This window comes from Lottia gigantea (genome assembly GCF_000327385.1).
Source record: "Lottia gigantea unplaced genomic scaffold LOTGIsca_40, whole genome shotgun sequence".
In the NCBI taxonomy this organism is placed as follows: Eukaryota; Metazoa; Mollusca; class Gastropoda; family Lottiidae; genus Lottia; species Lottia gigantea.
In genome coordinates, this window is record NW_008709380.1 from 1,186,868 (window position 1) to 1,200,789 (window position 13,922).

General features: G+C 31.1%; 1 protein-coding gene across 1 annotated transcript; it reads right to left on the bottom strand.

Annotated features, from left to right (window-relative positions):
• LOTGIDRAFT_217536 (hypothetical protein) lies at window positions 1–11,988 on the bottom strand (the record flags this gene model as incomplete). Its single annotated transcript, XM_009060015.1, has 25 exons — window positions 11,892–11,988; window positions 11,461–11,612; window positions 11,120–11,170; window positions 10,524–10,649; window positions 9,995–10,067; window positions 9,330–9,424; window positions 9,100–9,180; window positions 8,754–8,873; window positions 8,465–8,648; window positions 8,061–8,197; window positions 7,687–7,852; window positions 7,240–7,316; window positions 6,909–7,010; window positions 6,408–6,541; window positions 5,865–5,942; window positions 5,456–5,592; window positions 3,681–3,829; window positions 3,372–3,518; window positions 2,712–2,873; window positions 2,359–2,393; window positions 2,059–2,162; window positions 1,449–1,681; window positions 904–1,122; window positions 590–689; window positions 1–374 (listed from the first exon to the last, which is right to left on the bottom strand). Exons 1-25 carry the CDS (start codon window positions 11,965–11,967, stop codon window positions 1–3), a joined length of 3,312 nt encoding a protein of 1,103 aa, XP_009058263.1. The 5' UTR covers window positions 11,968–11,988.
• Window positions 11,989–13,922: the final 1,934 nt, after the last annotated feature.

Here is a 13,922-nt window from a genome sequence, read left to right on the forward strand (position 1 = left end):
TCATAAGAGCATGAGCACAAATATTTGGCATTTATCTCTTAAGCACAGTAGCATGTAGAATAACTCTAAAGGAATGCATTTTTTAAACATTTCAATGTTCCACAAGTAAACACGGCATAGTGAATTATAATAAAAAAAAACTATCCAACAAACCTTTTTCGATAAAATTTTAAGAATCAAATCTTGACAATTATCTTCTCTCATCAAAACAAACATAAACCCACCCCCGCCAGCCCCTGCTAGTGTAGCACCATGAATCAGGGGACGTAACTCTTCAATTAACTTTGTTATCAATTCTGGTTCACCGCCTGGTGCCATTCTCTTCTTTAATTCCCAATATTCATCTAATATTTTACCCACCACATTTATTTCACCTAAACATCAATTTATATTCAGATCAGATTAAAATTTCATAATCTTTCATTTTTTTTCCAAAATGTCAAAAAAAGGAGTTTACCTAACAAAATTTCGAAAATGTATCATTCATGTTAATCTCATACTTAATTATATTGTGGTCAAAGGGGGATAACATATTACCTCCCTTTAATAGCCTATTTATGCCTAGATTTGTAATATTTACAACCCATACCTTTTAACAGAGCATCTTTACATTTACCAGCACTGACGACTAAATTATCTTCAGTTTGAACTATATAGGGATTTCTAGCATACCAATTTCTAATAACATCCTACAGTACAAATATCAAAATATTCAACAAATTTCTGACATGGCACACATAAATTTGTAAAATACAATAACAAAAGGACCATGCTTTTTTAATGTATAAATATCTTGTTTGAAAACTCACTACAATTGAAGAATCACAACTTTATGACGAAATTTAATTTATTTGATATCATAATATTATTAATTCATATTATTGGCATCCAGTCATAACAGACCTGTAGTAAGTTTCTAGCTAGTCTTGTTTTTCCAGTATATATTAAAGCCAATCTTTTATTAAAGGAAGCTACAGTATCTGGAGAAACATTGAGTTTTTCAGTCAGAACTTCTAAAGGTAATTTAGCAGGAGAGTGAGCATAATTAAATCCTCCCATTAGTCCACCAACTTGATCCTGCCAACCTCCACCAGTTGTCAATAACTGTTCTAAATATAATATCTAGAAAGAAAGTATGAAATTCAATTATAAAGATGACTGCATAGTTGAGTCATAATCTATTCAAGTTTTTCTGAAATTGCAGGAACTACAGACATCCAACAGAAAATTAGAATGATACAAATAGAATGCTTAAATACACCAGCAGAGAATTGAAAAACTCTTTCTGATTACTTTAAAATCATCAATGTATTTCCAAAAATATTCCCAATACACATGAAGAACTAGAAAATCACTTTGCAACCTCTTAAATGATAAACCCTTCCAAAGGCTAATTGATTATTAGCAGCACCACAAACATGACTGTGATTCTTAATCTTATCACTTACTGCATGTATAAGACTTTCAGCAGTTGTTGTTTTTCCTGCAGCTCTTAACAGTGCTGCCAATACACTTCCTGATAATATACTACTGGTACCTAGTCCTGAACCCTGTGGCAAGTTAGACCAGGATTCTATCTCAAAACCTCCACCATAATTCTTCTCTAATTGTTCCTTTAAGGTCAGGTCTGATGGCAGTTGTATCACATCAGCACAGATAAAGGCAGCTTTTAATAATGCACCTATTGGAAATAATTAATTTATAGCCTTTTTGCAGATCCAGGTACTATTTAGTCTACATAGCATTTATTACTATTTTTTAAAGTTAACTGAAAAAAGTAGCCTGCTTGTGTGTTTGTTTTGAATCTTTCCCGAATTGCAAATATATCATTGCTCAACTGTAGTAAAAGGGTTTTGTTTTTTATACAAATGTAGTTGAATCTATATTTTACATAAATAAATAGCTATATATTGTGGAAACCATCATTCAGCTGGTTTTGATTACAGAAATATCTGTATAAGGGTCTCTTTACAGCCAGATCAACAAAGGGGAGCGATAATTTTTCCATCAATGTTAGTAAATATGACCCCTATTTAAAGAAAAGAATGATAACTGTACCTGGAGAATGGGGTTGACAATAACCCTCCATATCACTCAATTCAGAACATATTACTGTCATTGTTTCACCTTGATTACCAACTATATTTAACTTTAATATTGGCCTACAAAGATATATATTCCAAAAGAGCTTTAATTTGAAAGACAGCTATTCAAAATGAATTATAAGTTAAAGTTTTTTCAATATTTGGTTGACCACAAGAAACACAAGTGTACACTAGAAAAATAATCGTATTGTTACAATCTATATAAATGGTGGAAATTCTTGCATTACAGGCAAATACAAATATAAACACTTACTCCGCAAGTCTTCTTACTCTTGCACCGATTGGTCTCTACAATAACAGAAAATAATCACGAGTTATCAGATTAAATAGAGATTCTGCTGTATAGTTATGACACCAGGTAAGATCAATGATGAATATTATACTTTTATTGGCTAAGTTTGAGAATTCAAATTCATGTTTATTATAAAGCTGTATCTGATTTCTTATATGAAGCGGAAGATAGATGTTTCAAATGTAATAATAATTCCAATTTGGATTAGATATCAATTTTGACCCATTGAAATCTGAAATCAAAATCATTTATCAGGATTAAGTTTTCTACCCTCATGCAAATATTACTGACAGCAGATAAATATATTACTATACCTTTCCATTAATCAACAAGGCAGCCATTGTTACTGCTCCACCATGTTCATAAGTTATAGGAGGTGTATCAGACCACCCTCCTGCTAAATCTATTCTAGCTGGACAATCAGCTCTGACCCACTGTCCTATTGCTGGTTGTTCTATATTCTCTAGGTGTATATACTACAATATAGACAATAATTACTGTGGTGATTCTATGATTCATCAAATGAGGTGGCCGAGTTGGAGCCATAGAATTGTCATGGGGGACTAAACCTCTCCTCGCAAAACACCACTGATCATTACTTTTATTAGGATAAATACAAGTATATAACTTGCATGTTCCAACATTCAAGTTGTAATGGATTTTTTAAAAGGTTTCTTGACTCAGTTGGGAGAAGATAACATAAAAACCTTGTAGTTGCATGACACCATAAAAGAAAGCTATGTGAGATAAAGGCTACAGTTGGCTGTAATTGTTAAATAACTCTACTTAGTCTGGAACCTGAAATTTATCACTAAAAGCCCACCAAATTTACCTCAATGCAACTGCCTAGAGTTTTCAGAATTAATCAAAAAAGAGGAGAAGTAGAAAAGTGGAATACCTATCGAAATTTAACCTCATGAAAACAATTTATGTTGTATGGTGCGAGATTTTTCATAGCTAATAAACACAAGTACCTCTTTTGCTGTCATGACAGCTTTACGTATCAATATCTGAGCTGCTCCTTCATAATGTCGTGCTGCTCGAACTAACAGATCTGGTCTATGTAACCATTTACCTCTCTCTTTAGCTAGAGCAGCAACACCACCAATCAAATCATTATTCTGTTAATTCAAAATTAAGCAATTAAATTAACAAAATTTGGATTGAATATTGCAATATTGAGGGAATCATAACTTGTGCTTTGCAGTCCTTAATGCTATGCTGAAACAATGTAATTTGTTTTATATATGCCAAAAATCTTATTATGTTAAATGTATTTGTACCTCTAGTAAGTGAAAAGCTTTCTTCCAGCTGATATTAGCTGCTGGTCCACTACGTAAACCTCCTTTTTTACCAGCTAAACAACTCAATATATCAGCAACATTAGCTAATGATCTAGCTGCTACACCAGGACTTGCTGTCTCACTAGCCACTAAAAAGAAATGTGATTGCTGTCGATTTCATTGAAAATCATTGTCACAAAATCTAATCAAATTATTTGCATTCATATTTTTGATTTAGCACTGTGTTAGACATAAAGGATATTATATGTAGTTTTGAATCCAGGTCACAATAATACTTTTTCATTTATCCACTCTATGTAGTTTAGAAGTCCATACAAAACTATCATATGTAACCAATTGATTTTAACATAGCATGGTATCTATTTATCTATTTTAACTATAAAAAAACAAAATATCAATATGAAAATACAGTAAGAAAAGAATTATTCAAAATAATAACATGAAATTAAATTCTCACAACATCAAATAAAGAGTATTCACATAAAAGTAAGGCCACAACGTCAAAAAAAAGAATTAAATAGAGTCATAACATCAAATTTAACAAGCACCACAACTGAACATCAAATTAAAGAGTATTCACATCAAAGAGTCACAACATCAAATCCAAGAGTCACAAAATCAAATCAAAGAGTCACAACATCAAATCAAAGAGTCACAACATCAAATTAAAGAGTCATAACATCAAATTAAAGAGTCACAAAATCAAATCAAAGAGTCACAACATCAAATTAAAGAGTATTCACATCAAAGAGTCACAACATCAAATCCAAGAGTCACAAAATCAAATCAAAGAGTCACAACATCAAATCAAAGAGTCACAACATCAAATTAAAGAGTCACAACATCAAATTAAAGAGTCACAAAATCAAATCAAAGAGTCACAACATCAAATTAAAGAGTATTCACATCAAAGAGTCACAACATCAAATCCAAGAGTCACAAAATCAAATCAAAGAGTCACAACATCAAATTAAAGAGTTCCAACATCAAAGAAAGGAATCATCAATATAAATAAATATCAACTATAAATCACTTTAGTGAATCACAATGTGAACAGATCATTCATGCTATGTTTTACCCTACTTTAGAAATTGGTGCTTTCACTACCAAAATGAAATTCAAAATGAGTCTACATCTACAAAGCAAATATGTATATCCTAGATAACAAAATATCTAACTACATTTTTTATTGATGTGCATTGACCAATAGAATTAAAATCAAATATGTGCTACAAATTAGAACGAGATATGAAATTTCCTACTTATTCTTTTCATAACCATATTTCAGATTTGAAATAAGTTGACTTAAGAGATACATTGAGGGTATACATTACGTTAAGCATGTGTCAAAGACAAAAAGCTTTTCATGGTCTATCTACAGACAAGAATATCTTTAAGAATGAAATGTAACACAGTATTGTTGATTCAAGTGAAATACATGAGACATTTCTACACTTACCATCTGATAATGTATTTAAAAGCACTAATAAAATAATAATAATAATAATACATTGATATTAACCTCTACATCATTAGTACACTGTGTACTGTATACAGAAGAAGTTACCTTCTTTCTGAGCAATGTGGAATAAAATGCCAACCTCACTCAAGCATGAGAAAACAGCATGGCATTAAACAAACTGCATTATAAAACTCTTATAAAGCATGCAACAAAAGCTTCAAAAACATTAACATATCAAATATGCAAGGATATCTAACAATCAAATCTAAGAAAAATATAAATGGTAACTTACTTCTATCTAACTTTTCTAGTATATTCTGAGCAAACCCTTCTTTACTAGCACTGTTATATACTTTATAAAATCCTTTATGTTCTTGTGATAACATAGCCTGCTCTATTTCATGTTCACTTACAGTGTAGAATAAATTTCTGAAATTAAAGTTGGCATTAATTATACAAATTATACAAAAAAAAATATTGAGAGAATTTTTGCCCTTTAGTCCTAATTTCTTACACCAATCAGAGAAATCAACAATTACTTATTATACCATACCATACCATATTATTTTGTGAGTATAAAATCTGTTTAACAAAACTCACAGATTCACAAAATTGTCATATACTTTTCTACAGAATTATTATTAACATTATAACATTGTAGTCCGTGAAGATATGTCCTTATAAAATACAAATGATCATACTTTCTCCATTCTAATTCAGCACCATAATCAGTAAATTGAATTAATTCTTTAAAACTTAACCTCCATGATGATCTCCACCTGTAATATTACAATTGCGGGTAACTTAGTTGAAAGTTCTGGAACGTGATCTCATGATTTACATCATTTTCTCATACAAATATAAAGTGAACAACTAAATACAAGCATAGTTTGAGCAGAATGTATTTTATACCAAAAATGTGTCAAAATCCTCAATAAGCTCTTGTCAATTACAAACCATATAATTGTGAATATATACCGCACTTTTTACCCTCAAGAAAACCAACAAAAAACCTGTGACTGTTTATGATATGAACCTTGTCTGGACAATAAAATCTGCAATTTATTATTTACAGTTTGCCTTATTGTGTTAGCATAATATGTTGTTACAATTTTTTAATTTCTATCTAACTATCAGATGCCTATTTTGATATTTGTATATAAATCCATATAAACCACTGGGTTTGGTAGAGAATTTCGTCATACTATTTTTACTGCTGAGGCAATAAAATATGAAAGAATTACCTATTTAATATAGATTTTCCATCATCATCATCTAGAGTACCTTGTAACCAGAGTATATCTTCTAATCCTACTGAATGTGTAGCATGAAATACTGGGTAGAGTTTAGCCGTATAGATAGTCTGATCATCATTCTCCTACAAAACAGTCAAAAAATTCAGCTTTTATCATGCAGGTTAGCTTAAAAATAGCATGAACACTGAAATCACAAATCTACGGGGTTTTCTTGTTTGGTGAACATTACATTACTATGGGTGACTCCGGTTGGAGCGCCACCTGACTCTCACTATCTGGAGTGATGAATACAAGAAATCATGCCAACCAGGAATGCTACTGTATGGTTTAAAAGTGCCACCATATTGCCATAATTCAATCAAATTCAGTTTTTGGCTCTCATTAGACATTCACAAATGCAACAATACATTATTTCTCCATCAACTCTTGCTCGACTAAGAAGGAGACTAAATGTTTATGTTAAAATACTAGATCAATATGATAACCTACCACTTCTGTTCCCCAGAGATCTTCTCGTAATATACCAGTTCTATTCAAAAATAACATCCATGTTTCATTACATATGGTACTAGTACTCTTCCATGATGGTGTCTTCAAGATAAAACATTATATGCACATATAATTAACTAAACTAGGCCATATTCTATAACCAGCATTTTATGACAGACCATTTACAGGAACCACTGACTGTCAAACATCTGTTGGTACACATGGAAGCTATGAATGAATCTGATACTCATATAAAAAGCTTTTTTTTAATACCTGTATGAGGTACTAAATAAGTGTAAAATATATATAATATCTGACTATATTCACTTACTCTAATATCATCAAATCTACCATGTACAGTAATAACATGTTGTTTCAATGATAATGTTTTTAGTTTAATATGATAACCTTGGATCATAATATCTTCACCAATATCTACTACTGGTACTTTCTACAAAATATAAAGCAAATGAAATATTTCAGTTTAAATGGTTTTCCAAAGGAGACCGTATACGAACAAAATTGAGAAATAAAGCAATAGCTGATAATAGATTAATATGAAACATAATAATGGATTCCAACACCATAAAAGTGCCTCATTTTCTATCCTTTAAGATTATCATGTTTCAAAAGTTGTATCAATATGCATTATGTTCATACCGGAAAATTTCTTTTAATATTAAAAAGCAAACACACTCAGTTTTCAAAGGTGTAAAAAATGAGTATAATACACACAAATATATGGTATGCGTAGAATACATCAGTCGGCCTTTAATACAAACCTTTATCTTATCAATATTAACACCAGCGAGGACAGAATCTCTACCAATATTAACATAACCTGTTATACTAGAATGTGATATCACTGCCTTTTTATCAATCTTAACTTTCCCTGTGATTTTACTGTTAATTATTGTACTTTCTTCATGAATATTACATGTAGGCTGAAATATAGAAAATATCAGCAAGATAATACATTTGTATTGAAAAATTCAAAACAAAAAACCACATTTCAGTTTCAGTTAAAAAAAACAAAAGCCAGTCTCTGACTTCCACACCTTATTTGACATGTTCACGTTAATAATATAGCATATCAAAGTAGCGTATTTCTTTTCATAATATTTAATGAAGAGAATCAGACAAAATAATTACCTTTATATAAGAATGGACAACATTTTTCCATTCAATATTTTTAAAGTTATATTCTTTAAATGGTGAATCTTGTAGCAGACGTTTATGATCGACAGCTAGTTCTGGTAAATAGTTAAATGTTCCTTCTTCTATCATACCTAGAATAGACATATGCATTGCCAGGAATGATAACATGCAACTATACAGCAGTCTTTGTTGAATTTTGTTATTTGGAGAGCAAAAGACAAAACTGCTATTCTGTAGAGTAGTTAACCAAATGATTAAGGATATTCTATGGGGATTATCCATATACGTCAAATTTCCAAATACCAAGATTAGAACACAAGACTACTATAATCCTGTCCTCATAAGCTACAAGCATGAAAAATTATATAGTGTTTAAGAAAAAGTGTATCAACACTTACAACTCTGTACTCTAAATCCATTTAATTCTTTCCATATCAGCCTCCTAGCTGTTCTCATGTTTACTGCTTCTTCATTCACTAGGCTAGATGGTCGACCAAAACTGGAACTCCTGGCACCAGACACAAAATCCTGTTCTGATATTTCAGTAGACATTGGTAGTAATAAATCAAAGAATAAAGATAGCTGAAAATCAAAGAAATGAAAAAGGAATTAGACCAAAATCACATTTCATTTGACATAGTAGAGCAATCATTGGTATGTTTTGTACTAATGTGTTAAATGCTATACCTGTAATGGAGGTTGTCCGCTATCTAAACCCATATAACAACAACCATCTAATGGAGGTTTAAAATAGAATGATAATAACTTCTCTGCTACTTCTCTCTTGAGATAGATAATACCACACACCTGTAATTACAGATAATGTTATAAACAATACCTCCTTATCCTGGAAATCGTGGCAGCAAAATAGCTCAATTGGTAGCGAGTTGGATTGTTGTCTGCAATGTGATTAGGTGACATGGTTCAAATCCTGATTAAGAAAAATTCTGATGCAATTGCCAAAAACTCTGAAAACTTAAAAGTCTTAGTCAGTAAATTGTCAGCAATATCTATCTTAATATACTTTACTTACAATTGGAACTGTTCCATCTCTCCGTTGATATTCACCCAATTCATCAGCACTTTTTTGATAAGAGATATTTTGCACGATTCCCTATAATAAACATTGTAGATATCAAATAATAGTAAAATACATACATAATTATTGTCATTAAATACTAAATCAATTATTGCAAACTTATAACTATTGTAAGAATTGCTTTTTGTTTTAAAAGTTGGTATCCTTTAACATTAAATACGTACATTTTCATCCAGCTTATAGACACCATGTTTCTTACACATCTTGAGAGAAACTGGTACAGTAATAGCTGCCACCTGACAGTCTTTCCATGGAATATCTATAATAGAGGCAAAGATATATAATCACTTTCTATATACACAAGACTTGTTCAAAAAGAAGAAAAAAATCCAATTATCACTATTCAAATCCATATCCATGCTAGTGAACATCATGTATTGATATATTTGATATTTTAACAAAATTTTTATGGATTATGATATGGCATTTACAATAATGATGTGAACTAGCATAGGTTACAGAGTAGCAATAGAATATGTCAGAAGAAGACAAAAAAGAAAGGCACAACCATTTGTTTTACAAGGAAAATAATTTAGTTTCATGAGGATCCTGTCTTCTAGCTTGTCTATTTCCAAACCTCTTGACTTGATCTTTCCCAGATTATCCTTACCCATTTACAGCTGTGTCGACTGGATAATAACGAAAGGTGGCTTTTCCAAGGTCACATGACTACACATGCTTAACACAATGACAGCCCCAGACCATCAATTGTTGAATGCAACCAAGCGAAAGATGTCATGCTAAGATTACAAAGCTCTAAATGACTTGTGGTGTAACCTGTGTCAAATGTGAAAATTAAGCATTATTCTAAGAAAGGTGAGTTACATACCAACATGTTCAGGCATAGATATGATTAAATCTGTACTAGATACCCATATACCTGGTCCTGACTTCACAGCTAACTACAAAATACATACATACTCAATCTATACAACATCAATAATATAATACTATACAACATCAAAATAGGAGAAATCCCAGGTCCATAAATAACAAAATGGATACCAAATGTAACCTACACCACAATGTATACACTTATGCATTCCACAGTGAGAAAAAATATAAACATTAAAGTGCTCTTTTATCTAAGTCTTGGCAAAATCAGTATACAATTTCTTATTAAAGGTACACTATAGCAAATTTTATGAAAATCAGTTGAAAGTTAAGAGCTACATCATTTTCATAATAGAGATACAAGAAACAACTCTATTACTAATAAATGCAACACACTCATTGCCAGGTACATTTATCAAAATAGGTTAAACATTGTAGAGTCTAGATAATTAATGAGGAAATATGACTGGACAAGAATGTATTATCATGTAATATATGACAATTTAAATTGATAAAATCCTTACCTTTTCACCTATGACTCTAATAATGAAATCTAAGTTGGTAAGCAAACCATCATATTCTGGAGCTATATATTCTACTGGTAGAGTTATTAGTGGTCTGTATAGAGTTTCATAGCAATATTGTCTCCCCTGGAAACAAATCATAAACGAATTATTAGTACTCTATTATAACTAGTCCACTACAGCTTGTATCCAGAAGCTGTGCCAGGGGCAATAATCAAAAATTAGAGCATAAGCACAAACCTCCCATACAGCATCTGAATGGATCTCCCCCCAAGAAATATATTGATTGAAAAAAGAGTTGATAAGATGCATTCTAACACATATTTTGGGGCAAAAGGTACAAAAGTCATTTTGTTAGAAATAAAATGGGACAAAATATTTTTTAGGGGGGACCAAATGCTTTTTCTATTATAACATGATGAAAGATGACCTAATGAATTATTTCCATGTGTAAATCAGAGTTTGATTTGGAATTCACAATATGATACGTAAAGCCCAAATTATATCATAAATCATATGAAATTATACGTTAAACTAAAATAGTTAGACTAAGAATTATGGAAGAATCGTTTATAAAATGAAAGTTGAATCCTTACCACGTGTAAAATAAGTATATAGACATCAGATAACACATCAGGATTTATTACCTGAAAATATAAAAAATAAATTATATTGTATATGAATTAGTAACATCTGTACGAAAGAGTGTTCTGTGACACGGTCAGTAGAGAATTGTTAATTTTGCATTGTAACATTGAAGAATTAGAGGTCAAGGCATGTTAAAGTCTGGTGACATTAAGTCATGATGTCAATCAACAACAGGGAGTTTCGCCAAGAACCAGCTAATGAAAGTAGTTTAGATAGTCCAAGCTGAACTAGGTCACTTGGTACAGTGATTATTTAGGCAACTGAGTTCCACTATATATAAATAGCTTACACTATATCCTTTACGAGCACTAATAAACTCTGTTACTGTTAATAAGGCATTAATAGTAGCTCCACCACTTCCAACATCTGTTTTAGGATCTTCTACTGTTAATAATATAGCATCTTGATCTAGATAACCTTTAGCTTGATGAACTTCTAATTACAAATATACAAAATACACATATATTGAAAATTATAATATCAAATAATGGATTGTAAAGTGGTTTTATAAACTTATTACCTGTATCAGGGATACTGATAGCATCTATTTTACATTTGACATTTCATTCAGATGTCTGTGGCTCTTGCCATGCCAATGTGTTGTCAAATAGCTAAGTTTTAGTGGAAATACAAGAACCACAGAAGTTAAGAAAGTTAAGTTTAGAAAAAACCTCTTTACAATCCCTTTAAAACAATGGTAGCAAACTTTTTATTACTGACCTTGTTGCAGAGTTTCTGTTAACGATTTATTACTACAAGTCACTACAATCGCTGTCCACTTCACAGCTTCACCCATTTTTAACACAGTGGATAAACAATCTAAATAAAATATATTAACATGTACTTCACTTAACATTGAATTAGATATAAAATCAATTCATACAGCTGTTAAATATATAAAGTAATTGGACCATGCTGACATTATTTACACCTTAATAGTTCAGTAGGCAGAGAAAATTGATACATTAATCAAGGTGTATTGGCTTGTTATAGTTTGTACTTGACTATATGCTGAGTTAGTTAATGAATTTAATAAAAACACACTTCATCAATACTTTATACTAGAAATCGTAGGCCTACTCTGTTAATACAAATTCTACATAATATTCACATAATAACAAACAAATCAAATAAATAATCAATAAAATTCGATTGACCGACAACTGTATTAAGACAGTATAAGACTGTTTAGTACAGTTCATGCTTGGCTACTTTTTACAGAGACAGTTCTGAGAACTACTGCAAGTACCGTAAGTTGAAACATTGCAGTTAAGCAACGCTATGACAGCATTACTGCCAGTGAGAAAGTATACTTTGTGCAATTAAGGACACAATTTAATACATAAAATGCAAAATAAAGTAGGCCAGTAGGGCTTATCCATTATAGATATCCAGGAACAATAGCAATAGATGCTAAATCAATAAATGACTGTATTGTAGAGGCTGCTATAGAAAATACATTAACAATAACAATACATTACAGAAAACATAACAACTGATTTGGAAATATAAAATATCATGCAAAACAACTTTCTGATTAGAAATAACTCAAACGCAAAACTTTTATCTCTCCCATACTTTGTTATCATTGTCACTTACCTGTCAGTGTCAGACTGCCCTCCTACAGGCCACTGCAATCATGAAGTCACAATCTCAACAACTTTATCTACTCTTCAACACTAAAGAGTCAAATTATCAATTATCTCCCTGTATTCACAAGTTTAGAAGAGCAGACGAATTTTTATACCTGTGATATTGCAGGACCGTTTTGTACTTACCGGGTATTGTATAATTGTGAATATTATGCGCATCCGTTCTTTCCCTCATGTAGATATACGTTTTATCATAGCATTACAATGTATAAAGTAATTGTTAATGGATATCTGTTCATGGTCTTATAACTGGTTTATGGTCGGCCAACTTCATACTAGGAATTTATTAGGCATTAGGCCATCTGACAATATATTCCCAGCCAGATTTCTATCTTTGCCCTTTCAAGTTGTAACACTATCTCTGATATAACTTACACAGTTATTGTGTTTTCTAAGTAGGCTACTGGGCTTAAAATTACCCACCTTGCCAACTGAAAACTAGACCTACATTCAAATACAATGTAGTACATTTAATTTTCTGTTCAACTTTATGTTGAGGTTGAAACAGTTAAACATTTGATCTGCCTTGACAAACATAAACGGTAGAGCCATATGAAAAAATCTTGCTAAACCATGATCTTCTATCATAATCAGGATTATAGATTTTAAATATCACACATAAGGTTATAGAATATATTGTTATTTTTATTAAAATTAATATATTTTTTAATATAAAGCGTGTAAAATGTTAATAATAATGATTCTGGCAAGCACAATTTTAATACAATATTGTAAGTATAAAAAAAAATATTTTGAGTATCGGCTCATTTTACATCGTTATTGGACCTTCCTCATTGATATTTCATTAAACATTTAATAAGAACTTTAACCAGCCTAAAACTTGCGAAAGAAACAAGATTAGAAGGCTGGACTGTTATTATTGAACCAAATAGTTGTGGTGAGTAAATACGAAACTGCAAGCTCAGGATAACATGTATATGTATATTTTGTCTTGGCCCCTATCTATATGCAGAAATTGTTTCATCACAACTTATTACTTACTACTAACTACAAGTTATGGCACATACTAAATACTGAATTATCCATATAACCACTAGCAACTATGCTTTATCAAATTTGAAATTTTGACAAACTCTCA